General features: G+C 38.3%; 1 protein-coding gene across 9 annotated transcripts in view; it reads left to right on the top strand.

The window, feature by feature from the left end:
- Positions 1 to 24943, top strand: part of VTI1A (vesicle transport through interaction with t-SNAREs 1A) — a gene marked incomplete at its 3' end in the record, with an annotated part of 343356 nt that overhangs the window by 241126 nt on the left and 77287 nt on the right. Inside the window, exon 8 of one of the 9 annotated variants that reach the window (XR_014712499.1) lies at positions 24387 to 24487. The exons of 6 other annotated variants lie outside the window; for them this stretch is intronic. Coding sequence is in view for 2 of the 3 variants with exons in the window: in XM_084635042.1 (XP_084491168.1) it covers positions 22446 to 22590 (145 nt within the window). Of the gene's footprint in view, positions 1 to 22445; positions 22591 to 24386; positions 24488 to 24943 lie in introns of those variants that run through there. 2 more of the 9 variants (XM_084635042.1, XM_084635049.1) reach the window with 2 other exon arrangements.

The following is a 24943-nucleotide window of genomic DNA, read 5'->3' as shown; positions in this document are numbered from 1 at the left end:
GCTAAATAAAATAGATACCCCTCTTATTCTGGTAGGATACAGAAAATTGGGTAGAGGTTTTAAGTGCATTTGGCAGACTGGTCTCTCTAGAGCTATTAGTCAAGATGGTCTATGCTCTGGGTGTCCCTATACCTCCAAATCCCAGAAGCTGGGACTGGATGAGAGGAGATGGATCATTCAGAATTGCCCTATTCTGTTCATGCCCTCTGAAGCATCTGTCGCTGGCCACCATCGGAAGACAGGGTACTGGGCTAGATGGACCATTGCTCTGACCCAGTATGGCCATTCTTGTGTACCATTAACACCTGTTTTTCTATCAAAAACTATTTCAGATAGAAGTATGACATTATGATGAAGGTGAAATTATAGTATGTGGTGTGGAGGTTTAAAGCTGTATTTTGATTTTGAGTGTCTCTGTTTTGGGAACCTTAAATTATCTCATGCTGGTGTCTCAAAAAACATGTTACTCAAAATTAATGGGCCACTTTGGAGCATTAGGCCTTAATGTTTTTTCCGTGTAGCTCTGGAGATTTAGACTCAAATACAGCTTCGATCACAAGTAAAATGAATTGTCTAATACCTTGCTCAAATGCATCCTTTATAAGTTTAGTTTAAAAAAAAAATTGCCTGCACATGCTCAATACATATTTTTCAAAGGTTTATACAACTTGATGAAGCCAAAATAAATTTTCTCCAAGACAAGCAAAGGCTTTTCTTCTCAGTGATGGCTATTTCCATGCCCTATTTCAGGTTTCATCCTCTAACCATTTCAGCTTCAAATGTCTAGAGCAACAACAGCAAAAGTCACAGCATTTTTTTAATGGGAAAAACTCTGTTTTTTTTTTAACTCTTTGCATACTCAAAAAAGCTGATCTCCTTTTCCTCAGACTTAACAAAAAAAAAAAATCTGGCAAAAACCAAGAATGGGAAATTTCAGCCTGAAAGATGGAAATATCAGAAAGCTGTGAGCAACTAACTATTAGTAGGAGGTTAAAATGGAAAGAATTACACATCCATTACGGTAGTGGCTGCTATTGCTGTAATATGATGACTTTCAACTGAAGGACTCAAATCATCTCAAAAACTATTCCATGTTCAAGACTCTATGTTCTGACTCTCACAGCCTCAGTAACATGGAAGATACGTCTACACTGCACACCTCTTTCAGTGGCATGAAGAGTACATATACGCGACACGTCCCCCTTGCACAGGTATAAGTAACAGTATTGATGTGAGGCACTACTTAGTTGAGTAAAGACGTGCCTGAACCCTGGGGATGAGTACCTGTATGTACTCTGCACTACACTGCTCTCTACTGCCCAAGCAGCACCTCCCCCATCTACACTGCTGTTTTTAGCCGTGTAGTGTCCTGCAGTTGCCTACCCACTACTGGAGTCTTTCCTCACCTCAAGGAAAGACTTGGGCAGTTCCCTGCTACCGGAGACTTTCCCTTTGTCAGGGAGTAGCCAGAGCCTTTCCCTGCTGAAGAGTAAAACTCTGGAAGAGGACAAAGGCTCTGGCAGGGGGGAGTCATTGGGGAAAGGCTCCAACAGCTCCCCACTGCCGAGCCTTTCACTGTAGTCTAGCTACATATACCATACATGCTGCCTCAAGTGGCGTGCAGTGTAGACGTAGCCTAGGCGTGGTAGCTGGAGGCATTCCGTCCACTGAGTACAAGGGCAAGCATTTTATCTCAGGTGGCTCTGGAGGGAGCATGCTCAGGTGTGGCACTTTATTCCTCCTCCAAAGAGGTGGATGATAGTACCAATGCCGTGTACAAAAATCATGAGTCAAGGCCCCAAAAAATCAGATTTAAGAAAAATAATAATGTTCTGTCCTTTTTGTTTGCTTCTCATTTGGTGCCTTTAGCACTCACATTTTCATGCTTTTTTTCACAACCATGAGGTTTAGAAAATTAGTTGTGCTTGTTTTAAATTAATATTGAGCTTCTCAAGCAATCACAAGACTTCTGGAGCGGGTGCTTTTAAGAAAAATACCAAATATCACAAGGCTTGTAATAAAATTGCATGAGATGGCAACATTGCGTCTTCAAGAGCCAGCCTCATGGCACAATAGGAGAAGAGAGGGAAATGCACACACTTGTGCCTCCAACCAATTGGCCCATTCTCCATTTGGGTCTAGAGTGCATTCAGCCGTGCTTGTCATACCCCATTTTCTGGCGTTTAGGAAATGCTTACTTCAGTATTCTGGCTTCCTAATATGTGACTCTGATGGAGCAGGAGAAAAGCAGCTCCTTCCATTCTCCCACTACATCACCTCCTAGAGGAAGCCATAATTTGACTCTGTAAATTTAAACAATATGAAGATTATTTATTCTCAGGGTACCCACATGAGGAAATTCTAAAACAACAGTCTTCGTCCTCTGTTATGTTTCAGAGTAACAGCCATGTTAGTCTGTATTCGCAAAATGAAAAGGAGTACTTGTGGCACCTTAGAGACTAACCAATTTATTTGCGCATGAGCTTTCGTGAGTTACAGCTCACTTCATCCTCTGTTATATAACCTACAAGTAGTTGAAGAAGAAAATGGTATACCTGGGGCAAAACAAGGCTTTCTGAAGGGAGCTTTTACTTGAAAGTTTTTCTCTTTATAATATCAGTTTTCCAGAGATGCAGATGTGCACAATAATCCTAGGGGGATATTGGTATTTTGCCTCTAGGATTGTAAGAGTCCTGTTCCCAAAGCCAAGATATGCAAGGAGCCAAATTGTATTTGAAACTTTAGAAAAGACACATATGGAAGCTCATGGAGTATTGCATTGCAAATCATATATTAAAGAGAGACATGACTCCTGAGCTGCAAAATGAATGGCACGCAGATAGGGAAAGGAGTTCTATATAAAAAATATCCTTAACCACTTGTTTAACTCATTAATCTGCCATTTACTAGGCGTATTTGCACCAGGACAGCCTTTCTGTGATCATTTTTGACAAGCACACAAATGCTTCAGACCCTTTCACCTCTTAGATAACTGTGTAACAATGGCAAAGCAAATATTGATAGTGAGCAATGCTCCTATGAGTTTGTGTGCTGAACAGCTGCCACTTTCCACCCCTGAGCTTGCTGCATATCTGTGCTGAATGAAGTGATTCCTGGCTACAGTTTTGTAAAGGGCTTTGCATTCCTTTGGGATGAAAGGGAATAGCTAAATGTGAGATTTTGGCCCAGTCGGGCTCCCATAGAATTGAATGGGATTTTCACCATTGCCATGACAGTACTGTTACTTACTAACCTGAGCACGTTCCAACGGTTTTGAATGTACCACAAGACCTATTCCAATATTGTGTTTTACCTAAAACAACATTTAGGGTTTTTTTTCAGCCCCTTGCCTCTGAGGATTTGAAAATGCTTTTCAAATCTTTATTTCTGGCACAGGGAGTATTATTACCTCCATGTTAACATTTGAGGAAATGAGACATCGAGAGGTGAAGTGACATACTTAGGGAGAAAATAAGGAACAAAAATGTACCCACAGTCACAGAGGAAACTATGGTAGAACCAAGACAAGAGCCCAGGTATCCTGACTCTTAATTCCTATACCTTAGCCACAAAATAGCTTTTCCTCTCATACTGTCTTTCCTTACTCACCATCCCAATCCTAGCATGTGTTGCCAAAACACTCTAGCAAATGTGATAACCCAGGTCTTCTGAGGCCATGACAGAAAACATCATACACCGCCATCTCTGAGACGATGGAAGGTGGTCTATAATGTACATTCCCTAATAGTCTCAGATTGTTGTTTCAACCTAAATTCTCTATTCCTTTAAGAAGGGGTACTTGCAGCCTTGAAAATAATGTTGTAAAGAGTATGCCTCAAACGTGCCTTTTGCATGTGGCTCCGCTGTTACAGTTCAGAAGCCTAAAAGGTGTTGTTCCCTTCTAAGTAACTACAATATTTTCTGTAAGAGGTCAGGTTCATTTAGCTACAGTTGTGAGGAACAACATCTGAAACTGTAACTACAGACCAATAGGCTGAACTATTTTCTCATTTTGAAAGACACATTTTGGATTAATATTTTGCATAGCATAATTAACCCCAACACATTTTAAAAGCTGAAAAAAAATTATAATAAACATCTGCATGGTTGTAATTGTCATAAAGCAGGTCAGTATGACTTAAACAGGCATGGTATTTATCTTCTGACTACAGTATATTGTTAATGGTAATCCATTAAATGGGCCAGTCTTTAGCACACTTCATGTGGGTATATAAAAGGCCTAAGATCCATGTGTATCTGCTATGAGGGGAGGAAAAGTGAGTAAAACCAAAGGTAAGTCCTCAAATGTTGATTCTCCTTTTCCATGCATGGTATGGAGAAAACCTCCACAGAGATTGGAAATATAGATGTCAGGGATGAAGCCTTTGTACATTGCAAAGATTCATCTAGCCTCAGTTTGACAAAGGAAGAGAATCATCAGGCCTTGTCACTGTTCCCCAAAGCTCTTAAGCACATGCTTAATTGTAAGCACATGAGTAGACTATGGAGGTCAATGGAATTACTCACATGGTTAAAATTGTTCTGCTGGGTTGGAGTCTGTTCCCTTTAAACACAATATACACACACAGTAGCAGGACACAGCTGTGAGGCATCCCTGGGAATTACTTGTTGTGTGGAAGTGAGGATAGTCTGCAGCAGAGCCCTTTTACTGAGGCTGTGCTAGCTTCCTGGCTACTGGGCCCTCTGTACGTATGCATGTGAAAAGGCATTGGGTGGTTATTGCCACTTGAAAGACCCAGAAGGGCTCATCAGCTGGCAAAAGGGTCCAGAAGGGAGCCACTGTAGATGTTACTGTTGGAATGATCTCTATCGTATCTTTGTTCTCTGGGATGATATGATAGCAGAGCAGTAAACTGCTGAAGGATTGCGCGGGTTGCCTAGCCCTGCTGGATACAATGATATATCAGCTGTCTCTCGTGTCTGAAGTTTGCCTCTTTGTTAAAAGTAAAATCTCTTTAAACATCACCCTTTTTGAAACAGTTCTTCAACATTCAAAGCAAATGATCTTCGGGATGATGATGATCGTTAGACTTTCAATGAACTATCATACTTGGAATCTAGAAACTAGTTCATAGTTAATCAGTTAAGTTAATTAGAAATAAGATTCAAGTTAGGGCAATTAGACAATTGCTACATTACTCAAACTGACTAATGATGTTTCACTGATCTTTGACAGAAGATAATACAGTGGATGAAGTGTATGGTTTAAGAATAAGTTATTCCAGTTTTAGTTAGTTGAAGAGTGACTTTACCAAAATTGTTAATGGACATTATTCAAGATGTGCTGTGTAATTCTTTTCCAATTACTGTTAAGGTCTTGAAGGGCCAGCCTTAGCTTTTTATTAATATGTTCACTTTATTAATGTAGTTTTTATGTATGCATAGTGTGACCATCTGGCACATCTCATGATGTTGCATAATTATGGTCTTTTTAATTTGTTTTACCTGGATCTACTCAGTGTTGCTTAAAATTCAGAAGTATTTCATAGCTTAATAACTTAATAACTCATTAGAAAGCCGTGCCATGTACTTGAGGTTACCTCAAAGGCTATCCATATTTAACAATAAACTTGAGATAATTCCTTGACTACTTGACTGTCATTGACCAGTTTAAATATTTAAGGTTGTGGTTTGACCTTTTGCCTAACATTTAAACCAGGTGTTGAAAAGGAAATAAGGATTGTATACAAAATTGGGGTTGCTTTAAAATTTATTTGGCTTTTTAAACAATTATATCCACTACTTTTGCTGCTAGTAATCAAATATAGAAGTATAATTTATGAAATATACATTTTAAAATATTTTATTATATTAACTTCTTAATTAAACTGGAAATTTGCTCTCTGTTTTAAATCTGATTTTTTTCTTCCTTACTAAAAATCCCCAAGAAAGTTGCTCATTCCTTCAAATTTTGTATACATCACGTGTGGCCAACAAATAATATTTTGCCTGACTTATGTGTTGATACATGAGGTTTTTAAAACATGAGACTCAGAAAAAGTTTGTTGATCGTGATTTGCAGATCCTTCAAGCACTTTTTTGGCCGCTTCTCAAAAATGGCTCATTTTAGATGTTTCATACAGGGTTGGCAATATCTTGTGCACAGGTCCAATTTGGAGACAGAGCAAGGCATATTAAAAAGTTGTAGGCCAAGTAGATGCTTCAGAATATTCCATTGGGTTCTGGTGGATTTTTAAAGGGCACCAAATGATTGGTGCAGACCTAAGTCTTTGTACTAAAAGATTGTGTCTGTTGCCTTTGTTTTTGCACAGATAATTTTCAGAGGATAACCACATCCTACAGAGGATTGCCATAGTATATTTTTTTCTGAGGAAAATTAAGGAAGATGGCAGCCCACCATTCTCATCAGCTGGTGCTCTTCCCCTTTTCCCTTGCTCCAATAGCCTGGAGAGTACTTTGGTGGTGGTACACAATATGTTTCTTTAAATCAGTGAAACAATAGGTAGTTTCCAAACCTTTTCCAGCTGAAGTCAAGGGCAGTTTTGCCATTGGCTTCAATAGAAGCGTGTCTGGGCCTAAACAGTGTGCGGTCCTGAGAATAAAATATGAATGCTTTAGTCAGTTTTATGACATCAACTTAAGCTGTCCTAATGAATCTGCAAGAGTTGCATAGCTATCCATGGCCATCCTGTTTGATTCAGTTCTCTTGGGCGTGTACATGTGCCTCGGAGTCCCTACTATTAAAATGAGGATAATACTGAGCCAGCATTCTGCAGTCCTTGGATGAAAGGTGCGATGTGCAAAGAGGTGATTTTTATTTATTATTAGATATTAAATAAAATTACAGACTTAAATTAAAACTGTTTCTTAAAAGAGCTCAGTTATGAGGTACCCATGCAGAAAGTTAAAGGGTCAGAGGGCAGGCAGGGGCCGAGAGTGGGAGGAGCCTTAACAGTGGCCACTATCTGACTGGCACAGCTTACTTCCCCAGAGAAGCACAAGAGAAGGAAGAACTGATTTGTAACTATGAGACAGTCCCTGTACTATGCACTGCCATTTACTCAGTGCTTGTATTAATTCCACAAGCTAGCCTTGTGTGAAGGTCAATGAAAACAGTGGCTTCATTGTTAGAGGGGATCATAAGAAGAGTTTCATGGGACTAAACTTTTTAGAGATGCAGTTTAAAAACTTACTTGAAAGAAAACTTTCTAGTCATTCCGGTATCTTCATTCAATGGAGTCAGCTTGCTTTAAGCAGTTCCCTATTTTTAAAAGCTTTCTTTTTTTAACTCCTCTTTTGTTCAGGTTGGAGTGATACATACATTTTCTGTAGTGGTATTTGCATTTCATTATAACTTCGTCCACTAATTGAGAATAAAGAAAAGGAGGACTTGTGGCACCTTAGAGACTAACCAATTTATTTGAGCATAAGCTTTCGTGAGCTACGGCTCACTTCATCGGAAACTCCACTGAATGCATCCGATGAAGTGAGCTGTAGCTCACGAAAGCTCATGCTCAAATAAATTGGTTAGTCTCTAAGGTGCCACAAGTATTCTTTTTCTTTTTGCGAATACAGACTAACACGGCTGCTACTCTGAAACCTGTAATTGAGAATAGTATTTCAGAAGCGACATGTTCACTGTGTTGCGTGTGCACAGAGACCCCTATGAATCCGACTGTATCTTGTACAAGCTGTTGCTTTGTCCAGGGTTTATTAAATCAATGTCATTTTTCTAGAAATGAAATCTTTAACAGTGAAAGTATGTTTTTCAGGCTGGTCATTGTATGTGGCATTGGTTTTTGTGTCTCGCGGGATTTTTCTTCTCAAATCAGGAGTTTAGTGCATGCCCCACTATCCTGTCAGTGCGGAGTGGAGAAAGTTGGCCAGAAAGTTGCACTCATTCTTTCTCAGACAGTATCAGAAGCCATTGGGGATGTGATGTTTATGCCCCAGAGAGGAAACTGTTGAACCACTTAAAGTTTTGTAACTCATGATAGCTAAAATGCTTAAGGCTGCCCTTGAGTATTTGCTTCCAATACTATTATTTCTGCTGTAAAGGTTTGTACATCATATGTAATCAGGATCAGGATGTATTATGAAGTGGTGTTAGGGGTCTGGTTATGTTATGCATTTGCAAATTCTTATAAAATTTGAGAGACCTCCAAGGAAAGCTTTGGGGCTCCTTAATTCTGTAGTAGTACACTCTGGCTTTCTGAGGCTTTTGAAGACTCAGTGTGTTTAGCACTGGGTTTTTCCCCCTGACATTTTTATTTTAGTTCACATTCTTGATTGCTTTTTTTTCTTACTTTTAGTAAGGTGAGCACATGTTGTTTTCAGAACTGGTTTGCTCCCAAAGACCATTTCTGCTAGGTTTTGTTTGAAAAACGTTTGTTCTTTGCAAGAAATCTGGTAATCTTTTAAGAGGCAGCTAATGAACTAGAGGCAGGAGTTGCTACATTTCTGCAAGGTCAAAGATCTTGCATCTGAGATTTTTAAATCAACAACTTTCACCATAACTAATGGAACTTCTTTGGGAAAGTAACTACTCCTATATATATAGCAGCTATAATCAAGTCAAAAACCTTAGTTATGACACGGTTAAAAAGTGTAGTGCAGGTGATACCTAATCTTGTCCTAACTTTGGAGTAGTCCTGGATCTGGAACACAGTTACCTCTATCTATGCTACAACTTTTAATCATGTTTTAATCAGTTCCAAGAGCAACCAGGTTTTAGCCAGACACCCTGGCTCAGTGGCAGAATCAAATCCATATTCTGATTCTGGCACCTTATAGCACCTTACTCCACAATAGCCTCATTGACTTAATTTGGACTACTTATAAAGTAAGATAGTATTCAATGTGCTTGTGTGGAAATGTACTGGAATGTGGCTGTATATGGAACTTTATCTAGCAACAACATACGGCGCAGCTAATTGTATCTATGGAAACAGCTACACACTACAAGACTCCTTCCTTTAGACAACTATAATGTCTAATTTAACTTTATCCATGTGTTTCTTACCATCACAAAGTCCTCATTACTCTAAGAAACCACAGCAGCTTTTGGTAGCATGCTAATAATAAACATACTATGGAATTTTACAGTATAGTGGCTATAATCCAGGTTTTGAAAAAAACATTTAACAATAAAAAAAAATCACATCTGTATTTGATGTTAACGCAACTAAAAATAGTGTCCCCATTTTACAAATGGGCAAACTGAGGCACAGAGAGGCTAACTGATCTCTTCCATGCCTACCAAATAACTAATAGATTGATGAATGGGACTCCGGAGCTGATACAGAGAATCTTGATCGAACACAGCCTCCCTAAATCGTACTAACTTAAAGTTATTTTGATGCTTCCAGAAAGAATATAGAGGCAATTTCTTTATGCAAGATAGAGGGATATTGTTGCTCTAATATTCCAAATTTATGGTGAGAAAAGTATACATTTGTATTCTAATAAAGGAAAACAATGGATACAAATTCTTATGCGTTTTTATACGAAAGTTCTCCTTAAAGATTTGTGTTCATTATTTTTTAGTTATTTTACTTTATTGCTATCAAACCCAATTTAGGAATAGCCAATTATGATGGTTACATAGGGTTAAGTTAACCAACAGCATGCTAATTAAAACAAATATCTTGTTCCAGGGTCATATGAATGTGGATTTTTTTTTTTTTTTTACTAACCTGTCAAAGTGCTTTTGTCAGATAAAATAAGAAATCTATTGTTGAACCAATGACCTTCCTGCATACTACTCCAGAATACATTAGCATTAAGTATTTCACCTTGCAGACAATAAATTACAAAAAAGGCTCTTTAAAGTGGGGATGGTAGGGGAAGAATGATGGAGCTAGGTGAGACAGTGAGATAATGCCTCAGTTTCAGCCTAGTTTCTACATTGCAAAACTAAACACTGAGGCCCTGTTTTTGAATCCTTTGCTTAGAAGAGGTTGTGGACCAGAACACGAGTGATTTTTGCAGCTCTAGGTGAGGGGCCTTGATGGAGCTATATGAGGAAGCATTTACAGTAACTGGCTAATGTTCTGCCCTTTACTTTCACGAGATTTAAAAATATTCAATTTCACAAGTCAACTTTTTTTAAAAAAATAATAAAAAGAAGTCTGATGTGTTAACCTTGATGCAGAAAGAAGATAAGTGTTATAAACATCTCCTTGGGAAATACACAGCCCTTGTGACTCTTCCTATCTCCCTAGCATACTTTTACATTTCCACTCTATCATCTAACTTTAAGTGGTGCCTTGGTAGTGATTTGCCAATACTATTAATGAGTTCCATGGCTTTGGTAAATAAGAGATCAAATTGACTTTACCCATTTATGTTAAAAATTGAGCTAATTGAGCAGTATCAGTGTCATCTAAATCTGACACTTAATGCAGCCCTGAACAGATTTTTATAAGGTTGCTGCTCAAATTGATAGCTGATGCATTGTAATATACAAAACCCAGAGTCTGCTTGAGTTGTTTATCTTAAATTTGGCTGTAAACTATGAAAGTCCATTTCAACCACGTAATTGCCTTTTAGTGTCCTTTACCATCAGCTGTAAAATGTCAAACAAACATTAGCAACCGCAGCAATGGGTACGTTTTATGAGCATGTGGTAGACTTCTTCACCCCAGTAAAGTTTATTTAGGAATCAAAAGTTGATAACATTTTCTCTTTGTGTCAGGCAGTATCAGCCTGATAACTATCCTGAAGTAAAATATGGAGGGTTTCCCTTAGTTTTACATTACCCTGGACGTTACCATCTTGCCATATTCTAGCTAGGCTTATAAAATAACTATTCACATAAACTACGTTAACATTAAAAAAGAGATGGCTGAAGGGGTATTTACACACAAAATTAAAGAAACATGTATAATGGTTAATAGGAAAAAAATACCATTCTCCTGTGGAATTTAATTGTGGAATTGTACTTAAAGTCCTATGGAATTTAATAGGGAGTCCTGTGCCAAAGGGGTTCTATAGAAATTGTTCTAAAATTTAATAGAGATTTGTGTACTTTCTGTAAGTTTTGAAGCATTCCCAAGGATTCAGTAACAGGTATATAATTTTCTATTAAATCCTATAGGATGATCCAAAATAATCTATTAAAATCCAAAGGATCTCTCCATAAGGGAAATTAATAATACTTGTCACTTATCTCATCATTTTAATCTATGGACCTTAAAGCATTTTACAGAGGAAGATAAGTGTCATTACCCCTATTTTTCTGACATGGAAACGATTACTTGAGAGGTTAACTGACTAGACCAACGGAAAATCACACATGAAATCAGTTGCCTGAGCCAGGAATTAGAATCCAGATCTCTTTATTCCCAATCCTGTTTTCCCTCTGTGCTCCCTACCTACTGGATTGTGCTTCCAGTAAGAGAATACAAGTCTGTTTGCATATCAGAGGGGACAGGAATGTTGCCATGCATTAATATGCACAATCAGGAGTTTACATGGGAGTCTGTGTACATGGAGTAATTTAGCTCTGTGTAAACAAGTTCTCTGTTGATTCTGACAGCTAATGTACACTCCGCAATATTAGTGTTAGTACTTAAATGTTTTAGCATGTTGGTTTTCTTTCTATACTAGAGTGTTTTATTAATAGCTTTCACGTGTAAACAGTCACCTCTAATGTTTCGATGCTATGCATGCTATACCTTCAAAAGGATTCTGGTTTTGTTATAGTAGTTAATACTGGCTTATAAGAGCTATTCCATGGAATAACCTTGTGCTAATTCAAGCATTATTATTGCCTGTGTAACAAGTGGCACCAAGTCATTCAAAAATAAATCTGAACAAATTAAGAAAAGATCAGTACTAGATGGTGTCAAAGCTTATGAAAATATTGTAACACTGTAAACTAAACTGCCGAGTTCAGCCACAGCTCTTTGAAGAGCTGTAGGAAGCAGCATGAATGATCCCAGGGAAGACTGTCTATGAATGGCTGGATGTGGGGTCTTGCCAGTATAAAGCCTCTCACTTTGTGATATCAACTCCTCCCTCCCCCAGGCTTTGTGTGACCCACTCTATTTCCAACTTACCTTGCTCCAAAGCAGTGCAGTTTTCATAATAGGATAAATATATAATTATGGTGATTTTAAATTCAGTGGTCCTGATTCTCCACTGTGATCGATCTGATTTCCATGAGCACAGTGGAATAACAGTCCATCTCAAAAGCAAATGGTATAAGCACCAAAGCAGTTTGGTTAGTAGGTGTCATGCTGCAGCATCGTGAGTGAGCATCGTGAGAAGTCCAATTCTCAGGCAATAGTCCTTGCCACAGCTAATGCTGCCGTAAAGCGCAGGGCCAAAAGATGAAGCCAGCACACTACTGGTGCTTGTGGCCTCCTGCACTTTCCTTTTCGCTTTTTGCTTTCCTCTCTCTCAACCATCTCTGTTCATCCTCTTTGATTCCCTCATTCAGCACAGACCGCCGGGTACCCTTTTGCTCCCAGCTTGTGCTGTCGATGTTGAACGTTTTCAGGTCCCTCTTGCAAATGTATTGAAACCTGAGCCTAGGTTGGCCGAGGAGATCCTTCAGAATGTGTCTATCATCCATGCAGTGTACATGACCAAACCAGTGGAGATGTCTGTGTTTGACAATAGTGATTCGAGTTGATCATTTTGCTTTCTCATGTAGTTCGATGTCAGGAACTTTGGTTTCTCACTTGATATTTAGAATACAGCACAGACAGTGGGTGTTGAAGGTGTTTAGCCTTCTCTCATGCCTGCTGTAGGTGGTCCAGGTCTTGCTTACATACAGCAGCATGCTCAAAATGCACATCTGGTAGAGCCAGATCTTGGTGTCTAGCGTCAGTTTCCTGTTATACCGCATGCACTTGGTCAGTAGGCCGAATATGGTGACTGCCTTCCCGATGTGAGAATTAAGCTTGTCATCTAGAGATAAGTTACCTGATACAGTTGAGCCTAGATAGAAGAACTTGTGCATAACTACAAGCATGGTGTTAGCTATTAAAACTTCTGGTGCGGTCAGCACACCTTGTCATAATCACTGGCTTTAGATTTATGGTTACTCCAAATTCATCACAAGCTACTGCAAAGCTATCATAAAGTTGCTGGAGCTCCTCTTCAGTGTGTCCAATGAGCACTGAGGTTCTCATCTCAGTAGGTGTTTGACTTGGCTTTCTGCACTTAGACGTGCTGTGTTGAGTTTTCCATCTGATCTTGTATGGCGATGTACGTCCATGTTAGAGAAAGCATGATAAAGCAGCAGAGAGAAGAATATACCAAAGAATGTTGATGCCAAAACACATTCCTGTTTGGCACCACTGTGATTTCAGAACTGTCAGTTGATCACCATAATACCAGACTGTCACCTTCATGCCATCGTGGAACCATCAAATCAGACTGATGAGGATTGGGAGCAACCAATTTTCTCTAGCAATTGGAAAGAGAAGAGTGCCCATGAAATCAGGGGAGTTAATTCATCAAAAGACTGATGTAACAAAGTGGAGAACTGGGACTTGTATTTGAGCTACCTTGTCTTTTCTCTTTCTGCATGTGGGTGAATATTCTGAATTTAACCATAAAAAATCTTAAGATTAAAGATAAGGCTTTGACTTTAAGTCCATCCTATTGTATGTTGAGATTGCACAGTTCTGAGAGAAAATGTTCTGCAATACCAAAGCTCAGTCAGGTAGTCTGAGGACATAGGTTTCAGCCGTAACTAAGAATTTCCTTCCTTTCTTGGGTTTTAGACCTTTATCATTAATATTTATCTTTCTGTGGTTTTTATACTGTCGTTGATCATGATAATATTATGGTACAAATTAAATTCTGCTTCCACCTAATTTTTCCTGTATCTCATTTGCTTTTTTCCTTTATGGCTTATGAAGTGTCACAGCTCAGTAGTACCAATTATTATTTTTTTCCCATTTAATGGGCAGTTTTAATGTTCTAGGAGAATCCGTTTTCTTAACATGATGGTATTTTTAAGCTGCTGCATACCATCTAAATACTTATTACTTGTCCTGCAGTCTTTGAACACATCTAGCTATACTGTTCTAGCATTGTCGAAAATACAGTTCATAGAATATCAGGGTTGGAAGGGACCTCTGGAGGTCATCGAGTCCAACCCCCTGCTCAAAGCAAGACCAATCCCCAATTTTTGCCCCAGATCCCTAAATGGCCCCCTCAAGAATTGAACTCACAACCCTGGGTTTAGCAGGCCAATGCTCAAACCACTGAGCTATCCCTCCCCAATCTGTAGCGAAAGCAAGCACTTATGATTACATGGATGGCTTCAGTTTTAAACCTTTATTTTTCCTGTGTTTTGTTCTAGTTAGATAACCTTTCTAGGGATACTTTAACACCTGAAAAGCTTCCATAAAGTCAGAAGTTACTCACAGTCACATTCTGTGAAATATGCCAACTAGGTAAATGTTTTGTATATTTCAGTGCACTAAGCGGTTTTCATCTGACCATAACGTTTTCTTCAGACTAAAACTTGACATTAGGCGAGTCTGAGATGTGCATTTGTATAAAAATCTATTGGTTCATTTTACGTTAAATTTGTCTTTAAACTGAGCGTGAGTACATGGATAAAGGTTCTAGGTTATTCATCAAAGCTGGAGCCCAATGCAAGCCTTTTGCCCCAATTTACTAGGTCATGAAATTCACCCCCGTGCAGACAATCAGCCCAAGGCCTATGCACCAATCAAGTTCTGTTCACTCTGGGATGAATTTTGCACCAGATCTATGTAGCCGGTCACATCATAATATTTTACTAACCTTCAGCAAGACTTGATTATAATCTAATAACCTGGGTCAAATTCCAAAATAATAATTAAATCTTTTTTGAAGTGATGTTTCCTATTTGTTTTATAAAATATGTTTTGGTTTGCAATTAAGAGTGTTGGGAATACATGGTGGGAAACTGAGTCACAAGTCCACCCAATTTAGGCTTAATCAATTTTTGCCTTTATTTAGACATTTTCAAACAGAATTATTGCCACTTGTAGAGTCTGACCATATATTTATGCCAGATGATAAATAGATAAAATGGATTAAGTAGGGGCCCAAGTTGCCACATTCTGGGGTACCACGAAGTTCTCCTGTACTTCATGATGGTAGTCACTGCCTCTGATCCCTGGTCTGGTCCTTCTGTTTTGTTCCTTTAGTTTCTGGGTCAAGTATTTTCTCCATTCTGGGTTCCCCTCCACTTGGATTCTTATACATTTTCACATTACATAATCATTAACTTTTATCCAATCAGCATTAAGTATTTGTTTTATGTAACCCGTAATAGTATGCATGCGCAAGGTTCAGTTTACACTTTTGCTGTTTTCATGTCATGTATTCGTCGTCTTGCCCTTATTTTTCTCAATAGAATAGACTTTTAACATTACAAGTTTGTGTATTTATTATACTGATTCACTTTTCCTTTTACTTAAAGTCTTCCAATGTAACATATTCCATGAAACATCACCTTGGTCCTAAAAACAGTAGCATTATTTAAGCAAATCTTTGAAAGGGCCGGGGGGGGGGGAGAGAGGGAAACCTGTCAAAACAACATTCATGCCAAACAAAGTTAAGCTAAGGCATTAGCCTAAGGGTTACCTCATAGGAACTCATTCACTACCCCATAATTATAAGCTATTAAAGTAACAAAACCCTTATTTTTACCATTAGCAGTTCTTCATCTTTATATTTCAGTATCATAAATCAGTATATATGTATTATCATACCCTTTAATTTTTATCTGAACAGAGAAATTATAAGGAACATGGTTCCCTGCTAATGTCAACAATTTTTTCTTCTTCAGACATGGATTTTTAGGGGACTTTTTACTCAAAGTCCAACATCATAGACTTTAAGGCCAGAAGGGATCATCATCATTATGTTTGTAAATTATTAAAAGGACCTTGTCAATACTTTTGTCTGTTGCATTTTTAGGTGGTTTTTATTTTAATTTCATTTGTGATATTTAATTGTATTTAATTGTTCCCCAACAAGGGCTTGTACATACTTTCACAATGAGGGATTGTTGGTTGAATAGGACTCTGTCATTTAAAAACAAATGAGTTATTTAATTTAGAATAGCAGCCCTTAGGCTTGCGCAGTAATTTACTTTCAACAAAAATGTCATTAGCATTTTCACGCCATAGATTTCCTGCATATCTCATCGTCATACGCATGTTAGACAGCATATTATGTTTTCAGGGGGCAAATTCTTGTTGATTCAACAGACTGAAGGAGTTGTTACTACAGTGCCAAATGTCACATGTCTGCAATTTCAGAGGGGTTTTTTAATTGCCTATTTTATTTATTTATTTATGTATTTATTGTTTAGGGAGGGAGAAAGCATTATGTCAGAGAGGTGGTCCTAGCTTGAATTTTCTGGTGTTTGAGCATCTAAGTCACTCTAAAAACTATTTTTACTTAATTTCTGTGTGGAAAATGTAGCATATTTTTACAGTGCTTATGAATTCTATCAAACCATGCTGAAATGGTAACATAGTCTCTGCATAGAAGGTATACAAGGAGTTCTATTACAAAAGATACGTACCGTCCTTTGAAGTACCATTTTAGTTGTTGATCTAGTTGTAATTTACTTTCGTTATACCCAGAACGAAGACAGAGAAGCAGATGGTGCTATCTAGTAGTTAAAGTATGGGATTGGATGTAGCAATTCTACTTGCCTTTTATTCCCAGCCCTGCCACTGATTTCACTCTGTGACTTACTTTCTCTCTACATCAGTTTCCGCATCTGTAAAGTATGAGTAACTCGTTACTCTAGGAGGATAACCATAGTGTAGGTAGGGGGGTTGTTAAGTTGCATAGAGATGTCATAACCATTCCTACTTAATCCCTCCTCCCAAAAGGTGGCTTAAGGTATATGTGTAGGTAAAAGAGGCAATACAGGGCTTCCCTGCAACCTGGCAATCTCCCTGTGCCTTCTCAGACCTTTAGGGCCACTGGCCGCTGGCATAATTTAGAGTAACTCTCATGCTGCTCTAATTCATGCCAGGGCATCAGACCAGTGCAAAGCTGGGCCAAGACCAGGGTAGCTTAAAGCTATCTTTGCACGCTCACTCACCAGTTTGCACTGTGTGTGCTCCTTTGTTGCACCCAAGTATCAAAATCAAAGCATATACAAAATGCAGAGAAACTGATAGTGACCATAAAATAATGTGGATTTTTTTTTTAATTAGTACCAACAGAGCACCACCACCACTATATGACATACTGCAGTGGTAGTTTCAGGGGTTGGGGAACCATTACAAGTCGTCATCATTGTCTTTTTTTTTTCCTTGTGTAGTTTTTTGGGGATGGACAGAGCTTTAGTGAAAATTGATCATTGTGTGAACACTTTAATAATGTTTCCAAAGAATTAAAAGGAAAGTCATTAGTATTTGTTTCTTCCCCAGAGAGTTTGTGTTCGTCATCACCATCTTCCACGTGCATTCCACCACGTTGTCTCTTTCAGTGTCTACACTCATTTTTCCACCGAAATATTTAACTACAGCAGGGGTGTGGGGCAGACTCCACTGGCTCTTGTGATGCTCTCTTGTTGCTCTGGTGGCAGGGGATGCTTAATTACCAAATAGTTGAATGCCTCCTATTGCTAAACTGGCAACAGCCAGTATCAAAAATGTAAACTGCTTGCTTGCTACTGAGTAGTCAGAAATGCAGCAGCATCTGAGGGCCGATAAGCTTTGGTGGTTGGCCACATGGTGAATTTTTGAAAACTGTGGGCTTTTCGGGCATGCTCTCGAAAACAAAATCCATGATTAGCAACAGTGTGTTAGAAAACCACTGTCTGTACTGAAATCCCTTTTGTTTTTACATCAGCAATTGAGCTCCTGAAAGCTTGTCCATTTTCAATTTCTTTGTAGCCATCACCTATGACAAATTCTTCTTCTGTGTTTTACCCTTGGTCTATTGGACTAACACAATTACCCACTCCTGAATAAATTTGCCATATTGGAATATGGCATCATTTTTCAGACAGTGAAACATCTCTTTCTTGCATTGGCCACACAAATTAAATCTTTATGGTCACATGTGTTGTATTCATAATGTATCGTATTTCTCAGGTGAAATATCAGTCAATTCTGCTATTTTAGCTAATGAGTTCAAGTAGTGTTTTAACTTGTAAAATGTAATAATCCAGAGAACTTCAGCTAATAACTAACGAAGCCACTACTTTAATATTTTAGTCCAACCCCTACAATATTAGGAGTGATGGTTTTTAATAGTAGGACAGTGACTCTAGTTTGAGAGTACTGAGCAGTTTGAACAGCCTGATTTTAAAAAAAAAAATCTCCAAAGTCACAAGCAATCTTTGTAATCTTTATGATGGGGAATAGGTAAAATACAATGTGCCGGATCATGGCCACCTGTGAAAAGAGCCCAGACCATGTGATGATTCTGGCAGAAGTGGCGTCCTTTGGCTCTGGAGATGCTCTGCTGCTACTTTGACTCTTTCCTCTTCACATTTTTGGATAACTGCAGTATGATTTCCACTGTTAACATGCAATCTGTGCCACACCGCAGTTGGGGGTAGTGGGAGGGAGGGAAATGGCCCAGTATTTAGAGCATGGCATATTATTATACCCATCTCACATGTTGATGCATCTCCTCTTTATCTGTTCTATCATATTTGGCTATAGATCTGAGAGTGAGATCACATTTGTACCTAAATGGCTATAGAACGAAGGGCAAGATCACACATGTATAGAATCACAAATGCTGCAGAAACACATTACTGGTCTGTGTTTAGCATAAGAATTTGAACGTGCCAAATTGCATTTCAGGTAGAAAGGGCATAGACTACTATTCATTTACTCCTTGCAGCAGATGACTAATATTTACAAGTACTTTTAAGGTTACAAGTATTTTTACAGTTACTTACAGACAAACATAACCTTTTAGCCTAAGGCTGCTGACGGCACAGAACTATAAAATTAAAACAATGTAGTACTTCTGTTCCATTAGTTTTGAGTTACAGGCTTCTCTATTAGTCATTTGAAATTTGCCAATTATGAAAGAGAAGACAGTTAAATCATTATGCTGTTCATTGTTTTGGTCTTAAGCAGTTTTGTGTAGGTTCTCTTAATAATTAAGGGCTTTACTGAGCACAGAAGATTCCAGACAATCTCCCTGAAATTAAATTGACAGATAAAGAAACTCCTCTGTAGTAACTGCATGATCCCACCTAGTAAAAATCCCTGTATATTTTGTTCCATATACGTGCTGCTGCTAATTCTATTGTGGTTGAAAAGTTATGGATCCCCTCTTTTTCTTTATTTAAGTTAATCTTTGTAACTTGACTCCAGGCACTCGGCTGGCCACCAAGAAATATGGTCAGACTTTATATTTAATAGTATGGTAGCACTTTGAATCCCCAGCTAAGATTGGGGCCTCGTTGTGCTAGGCATTGTATAAACACATGGTAAGAGGCAGTCTCTACCCAGAGAAGTTGATCAGCTGTGTAGAGAAGACTGAGAAAGTAGTAGCATTATCCCTATTTTACACAACTGAGGCACAGAGAGATTAAATAACTTGCCCTGGGTAATACAGGAAGTCTGTAACAGAGCTTGGAATTGAACTTTGATCTCCTGAGTCCAGTGCCTTAATCACAAGACCATCCTTCTTCTCAGAGCTTTTAAGGCCAGAATGGAACATCATGATCATCTAGACTGACCTCCTGCACATGGCAGGCCATAGAACCTTGTCCATCCACCCCCACAATAAACCCATAACCACTGGCTGAGTTACTGAAGTCCTCAAATCATGATTTAAAGACTTCAAGTTACAGAAAATCCACCATTTATACTAGTTTAAACCTGCAAGTGACGCATAACCCATGCTGCAGAGGAAGGCTAAAAAATCCTGTGGTCTTTGCAGTTCTGACCTGGGGAAAAATTCCTTCCTGAAAATGCCTAGCACAAATGTGGCGAGCAGTCAGCTCTTGAGCATGTGAGCAAGACCCACCAGCCAGACACCTGGGAAAGAATACACTGTAGTAACTCAGAGCTCTCCCCATCTAGTGTCCCATCACTGGCTGTTGGAGATATTTGCTAGTAGCAGTCACAGATCGTCTACCTGCCATTGTAGGCAGTCTCATCATTTCACTCCATAAACTTATCAAGCTCAATCTTGAAGCCGGTTGAGTTTTTTCTCCCACTACTCCCCGAGGAAGGTTTGTTCCAGAACTTCACTCCTCTGATAGTTAGACGCTTTCATCTAATTTCAAGCCTAAACTTATTGATGGCAGTTTGTATCCATTTATTCTTGTATCAACATTGGCACTTAACTTAAATAACTCCTCGCCCTCCCTGGTATTTATCTTTCTAATATATTTATAGAAAGCAATCGTATCTCCTCTCAGCCTTCATTTGGTTAGGCCAAACCAGCCAAGCTCTTTTATTCTCTTCTCATAGGGTAGGTTTTTCATTCCTCTGATCATCCTAGTAGCCCTCTCTGCACTTGTTCCAGTTTGAATTCACCTTTCTTAAACATGGGGGACTAGAACTGCACACAGTATTCCAGATGAGGTCTCACCAATGCTTTGTATAATGGTACTAACATTTCCCTATCTCTACTGGAAATACCTCACCTGAAGCATCCTAGGACTGCATTAGCCTTTTTCATGTCTGCATCACTTTGGTAGCTCATGGTCATCCTGTAATCAACCAATACACTCTGAAATCTGAACAAAAAATAAGAATGCTCATTCAAATTAAACACAGCAAAATCTCTGAAATGCATAATGAGTACAACTTCTGCTTTCTGAGCTTTCTTTGAAGGCATTACACTATCTGTTGTGAATGCCTTCTAAAACTGATCCACAGCACGCACAATCGTAATGTGCCTTTGGATAACGTATTAAACCCAGAGATTTTATACCTCACACGTGTTACTAGGATTTAATCATATAGTGATCTCCAGAGAGGTGGTGATTTTAGATTCCATACTTGCTACTTTATCACTTATATACTAAGATGTAGTTTGTCTTATCTCCCAGCTCATTGAAATTTGTGGGTTGAAGAAGCCTCTTCATGTTGCTTATGTAGTTCAATATTGTGACAGGGTTGATATCGTTAATGAAGAATCTAATTTCAAAAATGGATTGCATTTTTGCATGGAAAATAATGAAAATTATGCTTTAAAACATCTTGTAGAAGTAACAGATTGCCCAATCCAGGAAAACTATGTGTGTTGATTTCTTCTGGAGAGGGGAAAAACCTTGGAGAGACATTTTAAATGTCAGTTCCAGTTCAAAAGTTATACAAGCAAATACTCTTGACCAAGGTGTTGAATATAAAGTTTGATATGCATAAAGCTAAATAATCGGAAATAACCTGGATTTGTGCAGGAAATGGCCCAACTTGATTATCATGCACATTGTGTAAAGAGTTGTCACTTTGGATGGGCTATCACCAGCAGGAGAGTGAATTTGTGTGGGGGGGTGGAGGGTGAGAAAACCTGGATTTGTGCTGGAAATGGCCCACCTGATGATCACTTTAGATAAGCTATTACCAGCAGGACAGTGGGGTGGGAGGAGGTATTTTTTCATATTCTCTGTGTATAAATAAAGCCTGCTGCAGTTTCCACAGCATGCATCCGATGAAGTGAGCTGTAGCTCACGAAAGCTCATGCTCAAATAAATGGGTTAGTCTCTAAGGTGCCACAAGTACTCCTTTTCTTTTTGCGAATACAGACTAACACGGCTGTTACTCTGAAACCTACCATGAATAAGACATTCATTTATTTACTCTGTGCTTATTGTTAGCACTAATAATGCATTTCAGCATATTGAAATTGCTAGATAATTCTTTTGTGACTTTTATGCTGGATATTGTTATTTAAATGAACCCGTAGACCATACTGTAATGAAGAAATGCATGTTTTGCCTAACTCTGTTATCAACCAACATTCCAGCAAAATGAGAATTTTTGCCTCCATTCATTCAGAAGGGAAACTGGAGGTCACTGATTTCAATATGGACCTTTTTTAAGCTTTTCAACAGCGAATAATTATGAGCCGCTGCTTCTGAAATTACCTGTATTCACTGTAGGGAAGAAGAAACTTTTATCTTTTGTAATGAAATACACTTGCTCATTCAAACTTTGTAAGACTTTCTTAACATGGTAGTTTTATTGTGCTGATTTAGTGTTAGGTGGAGTAATAAAAGAAACCCATTTTTAAATATACAGATACTCTTGTTTATTCAATTTTACTTTTCTTGAATTTTGGATCCATCATGTAGAATAATACAGAGGCACAAATTTTGTGTTTAGCGATGGTATAAATAAACTTATCAGTACAAATTGCTGTTTACTAAGACAAATGTTACTTCAGTTGTAGTTTCAAATTCATTTTGTACTTTCATTTGAAGAAGGAGGTTTGAAACTGTTTTGGTCATGCTAATTTTTCTATATTAAGTTTAAAAAAGATTTTCTTTCTTATTATAGTTCAAAACGACATAGAAGAGAGGGCTTGAAAATATGGCTAGCAGCAATGGGCTTTGGGCTTCTCTCTTTGTTCCTAACAAAAAACAAACAGGTTGGCAATATTCATCAGTGTAAAGAAATGGTAAACTCATTATCTGGGGAGTAAATTTTTTTTTCAATGATATACAATAATTTGTTAATTATTGTCAGAAAAAAGCATGCAGTTTTACTTCTGAAAATGTATGTTCTGGTTAATGAGAAACATTACCCCGCAGCTTCTGTGGGATTTCTTGCATTTGTTTAAAAAAAATACAATCCACTTAGTAGGAATTTTAGTTAAGGGCTAACTTGAATGGTGTCCCAGGATAATAGACTGATATTAGACAAATGCTAAGGGGAAGCAGTGAGGTTTACTTTTGAAGGGCAAATATTGGTTTTGTGGCAAAGTTCTATTACAATAATTTCATTTCTATTGTACTGAATGACACATCTAGATTTCAGATGGATGTTTTAATTGAGTAGTTGGTTACTGTATTTTGCTTACTCTGTAACTTTCACTCCATGCATCTGAAGAAGTTTTTACCCACGAAAGCTTATGCCCAAATAAATCTCTTAGTCTTTAAGGTGCCATCGGACTCCTTGTTGTTTTTGTGGATACAGACTAACACGGCTACCCTTTGATACTTGTATTTTGGCTGAGACAGATGCTCAGTACCTTTCAGGAAGCTTGCACCTTTATATGGTTCAGGTAGTCAAAAAGTACATGAATCTGTCTTGTACAGCACCACACACATTGTTAATGCTTAAAATATGATAAACAGCTCATCCATAAAATACAACATTTTTAAATGAACTATAGTTTTATTAATAAGATTATTTCTGGTTAACTAAATACTATACTTATCTGTCCATGAAGCCAGTCAGAGTTCAGCTACACTGCTCTGTTATTTCTCCTACAGACTGGGAAGAGCCAGACAGAGAGATTAGGGAGGGGAGGGGAATGGTGAGATGGAGAAAGTGCTTATGTTGTTGTTTATGTTTTTAAATATCTATGTGGCACCCAGATACTCTGGTGATAGGAATTATATAAATAGGTGGGTAAGCAGATACTAGTGCAGTGTACAACTGTCACTCTACTGAGGTAATATTTATCTGACCACATTTGTGTGCATGTTACTCATCTGTAAATATGGGTCATATATCCAGTAATCTGAGTGGATGGCACAGATTTCATTGTGTATAATTATTTAGTAAGTTCCCATTGTTCTACCCATGTACTCACATCTCTGAGTCAGTGTAATGCCAGCACAAGCAAATGGATCATTCAAGAAACCATCTTAATCGTACGATTAAAAACAATAAATATGGGGGGGAACTATTAAGTCATCATGTCTATTCAGCTTAGTCTACCTCTATTTTAAACGGTCCCAAGATAGGGGGTTTCCATCTCCTTGCCTTGGGAGACTCTTCCGTAATCAAATAGATTTTTTTTTGTATGTATGCGAAGTGCTGTCAGTGTAGGAAGTGCCATATCCAAATTCAATATTTTTTCACAATGTAAAGTTTTCTTAACTTCATCGCATTGCTCCTAATTATATCTTTGTTTTACCAGCTTGTATAATTCCTGTCAAATACTTGTATACATTTATCATGTCATCCTTAGTTGTCTTTCAGCAAAGGTGCATTATATATATGTAATCTGACATTTTCTTACAAATCTGTCCTTAATTATGTTTGTTGCTATTGCCTTCATCCCCTCTAATTTGTCTGCAATTTTGTGTTACCCATAACCAGTGCCCTGAAATGAACTATAATATTCCTAGTGTGGCCCTGGCAAGATTATGTCAAGGGCATTTCACTACCATGATACGAGTCCCTGAGTATGCAGCCCAAAGTCATGTCTAATTTTTGTGCTGTATCACATTGCAAATTCATATCTAATTTGTTCTCCTTCATTCCCAGGCTAGCATGGGCAGGGATTGGTCAAGCTGTGGAGATTGACTTCAGGACCTGGGAAGAGGGCACTTTCCCTTGCATTGTTAGGGACCAATTTGTTTGGCCAGGTGAGAAAGGAGGTTGATGAGATCCAAAGGAAGTCATAGCCTTTGGCGGGAAGAATGCTTGTCCAAGCACAAGGTGTGAAGGAAAATTGGAAGTCCCTGGGCTTCCAATTGAGAGTCGCAGTATGCTCTCTCATCCATGCAAAAGAGTGTATGCATCTCTTCTCTTAGCTATATACAGCTATTGAGCCAGCGTCATTCCGGGTTCACAACTCATGTGTCCCATTGAGCATTTATAAGGGTGTCAAAAAAATTCTTCAATCTTTTCCAAACTTTTTATTTTGCATTTATTATAGCAGAAACATGAGCTGCCATTATAGCTAAAGCATCCCCATTTGAATCAGCTGTTTTCAGTCACTGGGTGACTTTCTGAGACTTACAAACTTTAGGCTAAACTTGTCAAGGCCAGCACTACCCAGAGGTAGTTGTTTTTTAAATGATCTAAGTGAAAACAAATAA

This window comes from Lepidochelys olivacea, assembly GCF_965140295.1.
Source record: "Lepidochelys olivacea isolate rLepOli2 genome assembly, chromosome: 7".
Lineage (NCBI taxonomy): Eukaryota > Metazoa > Chordata > Testudines > Cheloniidae > Lepidochelys > Lepidochelys olivacea.
The sequence above is the reverse complement of the archived record's forward strand: the minus strand, read 5'-3'. Positions and strand labels throughout refer to the sequence as shown.